The sequence below is a fragment of the Tachysurus vachellii genome, chromosome 18 (genome assembly GCF_030014155.1).
Source record: "Tachysurus vachellii isolate PV-2020 chromosome 18, HZAU_Pvac_v1, whole genome shotgun sequence".
Lineage (NCBI taxonomy): Eukaryota > Metazoa > Chordata > Actinopteri > Siluriformes > Bagridae > Tachysurus > Tachysurus vachellii.
The window spans coordinates 12,107,151-12,115,137 of NC_083477.1; the positions used below are offsets into that span (position 1 = coordinate 12,107,151).

A 7,987-nucleotide genomic window follows, 5' to 3' on the forward strand; every position below is an offset into this window, starting at 1 on the left:
TTTACTTCCATACTAGGAAGACATCATATAAGTTCTGTAAAAAATATGACAAAACAGACAGATCTGGTTAAATTGGCATATTACTATGGGCGGATTAGAGATATGTTCAAGCTTGACCACCTCTTACTATGTCTTGGTAGCTAGTCAAAGATCGATTTTTCAGCATTAATTAACTGACAGTGTTGTATTAATTCCTCACATTCTCATACCAGATATGTTTGATATAAACCTCTACCACAGATATACTGTTCCGGTAGATTAGTGAACTGATGAGGCATCTTTACATCACAGGTAGTGGCACCCATATTTCATCAGCCTTGTGCATGAACATGGCACAACGTAGACGTTCTCCTTTTACACAATTTCCCCTGACATCACCATTTATCTCATTTATCTATTTAACATTTACAAAATTCACATGAAGATATCTAAAATGACAAACTCTATACAACAAAAAAGAACTACAAAAAGTAGTCATATACATTTATTTATTCTTTTAAGCATGTGTGAGTTGAATTAGGTCACATAGAGAAGCAGGAAGTAACCTGGGAGCTTCAAAAAGACTTCATACACATGTTCAGACACAAAGAGTAATTTTGAAAAATGCAGATTTCCAGAGTAACACTTCCGGCGAACGTGGTTTATCAGTAAATCTGCCTGAAATAACTGAAGTACTGTTTCCCTATAGGTATGATGACAGCCATGTATTATTTATACACTGTATTATACTACTTTTTTATGTATTGTGTTTCTTATGTTCTGTAAAGCTGCTTTGAGACAATGTCCATTACTAAAAGCGCTATACAAATAAATTTGAATTGAATTATTTGCAATGAAATGAAAATTGAACTATGAATGCAAATAAAAGCACTTGAATATTATACATTTAATAGCTACCATATTACATCTACTTAGCTTAGACATACATTCACTGGTCATTTTATCAGGCACAACTGTTTATAGATGCACACGGACTATAGCCTGTCTTTCACTATAAACAATTTGTGTACGTCAACAAATAGTGGCAATTGACCACCATAATACTAATGTTGGATTGACATTATTTGCACAGGGTAGACTGACAGGAAGTCTACTAAGAGGAGCAAATAATAAACCTGTCATTGAGTGTGGAATATAGATACCATCAACCAGCCAGTCACATGACCAGAAGATGAACAAGGGTGTACAGCATCCTGCATCATCCCGAAAGTTTCTGAATGCATTAGTGTTACAAGCAAGTGTGAACAGTAAGCAGCAGTGAATATTGGAAAGTTTACAACAGTATGCAGGAATAAAACTGTCTAGTAAAAACCATCATAACTATCACTAAAAGAGCAGGGCTGGAAAAACCCTTTATGGGCTCTAAAATGTTTTTAAAATAAGTCACATTACTCCTGGATCAGCTGGTATGCTCAGTTGACTTGATGACCTTTGATGGCAGGTGGTGTTTTCTGAGAGCTTTTATGTGGTAGGCCCAGGCTCTGTCCATACCGTCCCCTTCTATCCTGCATGGTGTCCAATCAGGGAAGGGAAAGCGTCCAGCAACAATCACGGCATCTTCAGGGAGCTCAGCTAGTAGCTTCTTTTGCAAAGGCTCAAGCTAAAAGAAGGTGATGCAATCAGTAAAATACTTTATGCAAATATTTTTGTTTCTAACAATGTGTGACTGTGTGCATGTATCATTGTCCATGAAAATCACTAAACACGTACCACACTTGGAGCTAAGAACACTGTGATGTTCTCATAGCCTGAAAGATTAACCTGAAAACATAGCATACAAATAAAATATGATTTCTACAATCGATCTCTACAGTAGAAACAGAACCGAGATTCTTTTGTGGCCTGAACAGTCAAACACCCCACCTTCCACAGGTCCTCCCTCTGGTAGGAGACTTTCCCATAATGACCAGTTCTCCAAGCATGAAATCTAGAGAGGCGAAGAAGCCATGGGTTCAACTCGTAACCCACGGCAGGAGAGAAACCCTGTCGACTCGCTTCTAAGACCTAGAGACACAAGCATTACAATAATGTAGCAGTTCATGTAAATTTATATACAAAACATATGTGCACTGTAAATTTGGAAACACCATGTTTACTAGTTCAGTAGTGACACATGAAAGGTTAATATTTTGGCCAACAGACCAGAAGGCTGTGAGCCAAGTTGCAACTGTTGGGCCTTCTCTGCTCTGGAAATGTCAACATGTTGGGATATGTGAAGGAAAGGACTTTACTATCCTGAAAATATGCCTATATGTACTGTCACTCTTTTTCTTTGCTATAAGAAAATATAAACCCTATGAGATTTTCATAAGGGATATTAAAGTTGACACAGTAGCAAAAGTAAGAGATCATAGAAAACCTATACATCAAAAACAGTGTAAAATAAAAATAGTGCAAGATAAATAGAAATAATGCCAAAAAAAAATTTTCTGTGGCAGGACAATTAACTGTTGTGTGTGAAAGAGAATGAGTGAGTGAGTCATGGTGTCCTTTGTCTTGCAAATTATTATGAAAGAGAAATCCTTCTTACACAATAAATACAAGCTACCATCTACTGTAGCGGTGCAAAGTAATTGAAGTAAATAAAAACAAAAAGTGAAAGTAGGAAAGGGGGCTACATCATATAGCCACTCGCTGTGGTGCTCGCTGCCTTTTTAACTGCGGTTAGGGGGAACATGGACAGTGTATTAAAAGTTCTCTGCTTTGAAGGCTTGATGCCAGATAATGTTATTGGTTGAACTTCCGCTACATTACTTCCTGTTTCAAGCGTCAAGTAATTTTGTGGTCTGTAGCTGAGACAGAAAGTCTTCTCAATATGCAGTGAAGAAGACATTCAAGCAAATCATTTTTGTTTAGCAAGCAGAATTTACTGAAAGGCTTCACCTGTAGCACTGAGCAAAAGGACTGAATAAATACTAATTTGGATAAGAGGGATAAAGAACACTGAAACCTGTTATCTGCTTATCTTTATTGCTTTCTTTCTGGTTTATAAGGAAAGCAAACCTGCAATGATTTATAATACTGCCATGCAATGGACTTGGTAGTTTCCTTCAATGTCTCTCTTTACTTTTTCCAGCCTAGAAATGAGCCCTATCCCTAGAACACCCATCCCTGCTTCCTTTTTCCTCATGTGCTGGGTTTGAGGTGAATTTGCAGCGTGTAATTCCCTGTTTACAACCAGTAAAGTTAATTAAAAACACCTCCTCAACTCTGTAACATGGAGGAATCGTCTCAGATACCAGGGTCAGCAAATGAACACAGCCACTGACATTGTGAACAGTTTCTCTTTCTCTATTTTAAATGAGTTTATATCAGTATGGGTTTTGGATAGATAGACAGACAGACTGATAGATCAATAGATAAGATAGATGCACACAAATACATATTATAATAAATACAGAGAGAGGGAAAGTAAGTGAGTAAGTGAACTTGATTAATCTCCAAAGGGAAATTTTGGTGTCACAACAGCAACAACACAAGAGCAACAGGAAGGAGGAAGACTTTATTGCGCACAAATAACTATCTATCTATCTTTCTCTCTCTCTCTCTCTCTCTACATATACATACATATATATATATATATATATATATATATATATATATATATATATATATATATATATATATACATATATATATATATGTATGTGTGTATATATCGTTCTTTAAGTCTTTAGCTCTGTGTAGTGTTAATTTCGTCACCTATTTTTAATTTAGTCTTAGTCTTAGTCTTGTGCCAAATGTCCTTGTTAGTTTTAGTCATATTTAGTCATTCACATAATTTTTTTGTTAGTCTTAGTTTTAGTCGACTAAAAGTGTCGTCATTTTAGTCTAGTTTTAGTCAAAAGAAAACTCAAGGTATCTTAGTCAAGTTTTAGTCGACTAAAAGTCTTTTAATTTTAGTCTAGTTTTAGTCAAAAAATTGTAGCTTGACCACATCTGGAATCTATTGTAAGAATAAATACAATAGGCCTCATTAAATGCAATAATATCAGGAACACGTGTATATATATATATTGCACACACCATTGTTGATGATATTTGGAGCAATATTACATGTAATTGTTAAACTTGATTCCCTTACATATACATTTGTTTTTAAGCCTAATTATTCATTTTGATTATGATGTGATTGTGACAGGGAAGAGGTTTCAGGTTGGGGGTGCTGAGTTTTTTCTGTCACCACTTTTGAATAACAAACAATATCAAGGCTATAAAACTTGTCAAATCTCCGCGAATCACAAAAGTATCAGTGAGAAGTACTCGTTTAAACAGTGCATACACTCGAACTTGACTGCACATCACATTTGTAACTTTATTGATACTGCTCAGGATTTATTTATTTTTTTGAGCAGCGTGTGGACGAATTGTTTCTACGCACACACTATTTTATTTCTTGATAACACACCGCTGCCATGAAAAACAGAGCGTTGCCATGGACACACAGGATTCTAACCGTAGAGACGGAGCACACTATTTTCTTTAGCGGAAACAATACAATTGTTTTTAAATCAATAAACTCCTTTTTAAATCATCATTTATCATTAAATCATCATGTGTCAAATTATTGATTTATTTGGTAGGTAGCAATGTAATAAGCGGGATCCGCTTCGCGGACCTGTAACTTGAGCAACAGCGAAGCCGCGAACTCGTTGTGAATATTTTAAAGGCGTAACAGCTGATGAAAAAGCAGAGACAATTGTAGACGAAAATGAAGAGAGATTTTATCTTAGTTTTTATTTTATACAAAACATTTTCGTCTCGTCTTTTTTCATCAACAATAATGCATGTTAATTTAGTCTTAGTCAGCGTTTTTGGACAGTAGTGCAGTCTTGTCATCGTCTCGTCATGAAAAAAAGTTGTTGACGAACATATTTCGTCTCGTCTCGTCTGACGAAATTAACACTAGCTCTGTGTTAGTTTATATTGCACCACGGTCCTGGAGAAACATTGCTTCATGTTGCTATGTACTGCTTCGGCTATTTATGGTTGAAATGACAATAAAAGCTTCTTGACTTTGATTTCACTTTGATATTGATAGTTCGGTGGATAAGGTGTTGGCTTATAGATCGGAAGGTTGTGAGCTCAAACCCCAGGTCAGGCAACCACTGCTGAGCCACTGAGCAAGGCCCTCAACCCTCAATTGCTCTGTCGTATAATACTCTGTCACATATATCCCCCTAACATCATATTGTACCTCCACCTTTTACAACAAAGCTGCTAAGATCAGTTAGATATACAATCTATATACCTATAACATCTATAACATTGCTCATTCTAGTCACTTTTTTGAGAAGGTAGTCATCAACAATAAAGTTAACATTAGCTGCCTAACGTTGCTGTTAAGCTACTCTGTATTGTATGCTGTTATCAGCTGTACTGCAGCTTTAGTCTAAATTATGGCATGAATGTTTAAAGTTCACTATAACAACAGCCACTCAGATCTGTTAGCTGTTAAAGTGTGGGTTAAAGTATCTGGTTTTATGAGCTATAAATGCTCTGACAAGGCACACTTTCATAAAGGAGGTCGAGTTTTTTAACGGCAGCATGGTTAGTTGGAGTAAAAACAGAGGGCATTTCATTGCACAGGCAGTTCACCTGACAGGCAAAAGAGAACTCTAAACATTACAAACTGCTCTAACACTCAGCTACTCATAATATTGTATTTCACTATTTTTACATAAAAATGGCAGAAATGTAGAAAAGTATATCCAGTCTTGAAAATGTACATGCATGTAATTCCAGGCACACAATTCCTGCTCTCAAGCAACCATTAGAAGAAGCCTTTATTTGTCACATATATTACAGCACATTAAAAAATTTTTCTTTGCATGAACCAGCTTGTTAGGAAGTTGGAGTCAGTGTACGGGGCCAACACGACATGATACTGTGTCCCTGGAGCAGATAGGGTTAAGAGCCTTGCTCAAGGGTCCTACAGTGGCAGCTTGGCAGTGCTGGGGCTTGAATCCTCAACCTTCTCATTAGAGCTTTAACCATTGAGCCACCCCATAATGACAATATCAAAATACTGACTTACTATCCTACCGTCCCCTGAGCCCAAGTCAGCAAGACTTCCAGAGCGGCCCTTCAGCAGCGTCATAACACTACACACTTGCCGTTTACTGGCTGGTATGTAAGGCACCTAAATGAACACAAAAATAAATTTGTGACTTACTGTTATGACTTTCAATTTTATTTATGCTGCTACTCTCCTAAACTAACCTGTAGTTTCAGAGGCACTCTGCGAAACCCAGGCATCAGAATCCCTGCCCACACGGCATAGACCGCCAGTCCTGTCCCTGCCGTCAGCTGCAAAAGACCCCATCCCCCAAACCTCTTCTCTTTAAACTGGGACAGAATCTCTTCCTGGGTCTCATCCTCCATGCCTATTTAGAAACAAGAAAGAAGTCTCAGTAAATACACAGAAAACCAGTGTAAATGTAGAGTAGCTTTAATAAAACATTATTACAGACACGTTAATTTTGTTAAATGAAAGATCAAACTGTCTAACTGGTATTATTTATTTAAATGCTCTTAGAGCAGAAATGGTCTCCGACGGTCGGTTGTGTACTGACGTACAACTCTCATAGATTATGACACCAGCAGGAGATGTCAAGTTTCCTGTAACTCAGCTCATGAAGTAATTGTCAGGCTCTTGGTAAACATAAAAACTTGAACATCTTCATGGCTGAAGAAAACCTTGATTTAAAGTCCTAAATAAAATAAATATTACTGCCAACATTACTGTTCATCCTTGCATCCATTTGCTGTACCACTTACACACAGGGTCACAGGAAGCCTGGGACTCAGGGTACGACACGACACCCTGGAGGGGGTACCAACCCACGGCACACACGCCTATACAACAATTCGGCCCCAAGGGATAATTTAAAGATGCTGAATCCGCCTACAGCACATGTCTATAGAGTGCAGGAGGAAACCAGCGTATCTGGAGAAACCCCTGAAGCATCCTCCACACAGGAAGAGGCAGGAATCAAATCCTCATCCTTGAAGGACTGAAGACAAATATTGTGCATAACAATGTTAATCATCAATGCGTGATCTTCAGTGGCATCCGAGTTTTATTTTGCTTCAAGATTATTAGACAACTTTCATTTGTTTGACTTGTTAGATTAAGATTCTATCATCAACAAGTTTATTTTCTCTACATTGGACTATCCATTAATCCATCTACTCTACATGAAGAAATGCGGCAGCTCTTTAGTCCTTTAGTGTCTCCAGCTCTCTCATCTCTAATCTCTTGTTATAACTCAGCACAAATCTGACCTAAGGTTTGAGTTGATTGTTTACTCTACACTATTCTTATATTAATACTTTATTAAAGGCCAGTAGAAGATGGAGAGTGTGAAAAGATTGTTTATATTCCATATGATTCAGCTTTATTCTTTGCCATAGAGTAGTAGACAAACTCTAATATCTCAGGGGAATAAAGAAGATAACAATAACAAACAACACTGTTACATATCTTTCAAACTAAATGTGTTTCAGGGTGGACTCTAAGTGTGTCTAAGGAATTTTAACTATTAAAAGAGTCGAGTGATTTATACACAACATACATATGAAACACACACGTTTAATTCACATAAATCTATTTAAGACTGCTTATGAACTCACACACAACTAACCTGAGGGTCGCGACACGAAAGCAGCAACTGTGACATTTTTTCAAAATGGACACTTAGGTCGCTTTCCAAACGACTTGTTATTTAACGTAGTGCACGCTAAGTAGGGCGTAGGAGTCATTAGTTTACAGCATAGATATCTGAGGTTACACCCTATATAGTGCGTTAATCGGCATTTGAAATACAGCCTTAAAACTTTCAAAATAAAAGTTATGTGTTTTGAGGAAGGACTAGCCCTTAGTTAAAGGTCTGAGGATACGAAAATCATTCAAATAATTTTCCATATTTTTTATCAGCTTTATATTTTACATATGCATTTTAATAGCATCAAATATTTAAAATTT

The 7,987-nt window shown here is 37.0% G+C and overlaps 1 protein-coding gene across 2 annotated transcripts; it reads right to left on the minus strand.

Moving 5' to 3' along the window:
• Window positions 1-471: 471 nt before the first annotated feature.
• antkmt (adenine nucleotide translocase lysine methyltransferase) lies at window positions 472-7,779 on the minus strand. 2 transcript variants are annotated; one of them, XM_060892877.1, is made up of 6 exons: window positions 7,647-7,779; window positions 6,223-6,386; window positions 6,038-6,142; window positions 1,864-2,004; window positions 1,711-1,761; window positions 472-1,600 (listed from the first exon to the last, which is right to left on the minus strand). In XM_060892877.1, exons 2-6 carry the CDS (start codon window positions 6,382-6,384, stop codon window positions 1,400-1,402), a joined length of 660 nt encoding a protein of 219 aa, XP_060748860.1. In that variant the 5' UTR covers window positions 6,385-6,386; window positions 7,647-7,779; the 3' UTR covers window positions 472-1,399. The 2 variants fall into 2 exon arrangements, with proteins under 2 accessions (XP_060748860.1, XP_060748859.1); XM_060892876.1 differs by lacking the exon at window positions 7,647-7,779 and adding an exon at window positions 6,781-6,999.
• Window positions 7,780-7,987: the final 208 nt, after the last annotated feature.

What these genes read in the sequence shown, in the direction of transcription:
- antkmt (XM_060892877.1), bottom strand. Translation starts at nt 6,384, where the DNA reads ATGGAGGATGAGACCCAGGAAGAGATTCTGTCCCAGTTTAAAGAGAAG. An exon ending in GCTCAGGGGACGGTAGGATA is followed by an intron (nt 2,005 to 6,037) that starts GTAAGTCAGTAT and finishes TTGTGTCTCTAG; the next exon opens with GTCTTAGAAGCGAGTCGACA. An exon ending in AGAGGGAGGACCTGTGGAAG is followed by an intron (nt 1,762 to 1,863) that starts GTGGGGTGTTTG and finishes CTATGTTTTCAG; the next exon opens with GTTAATCTTTCAGGCTATGA.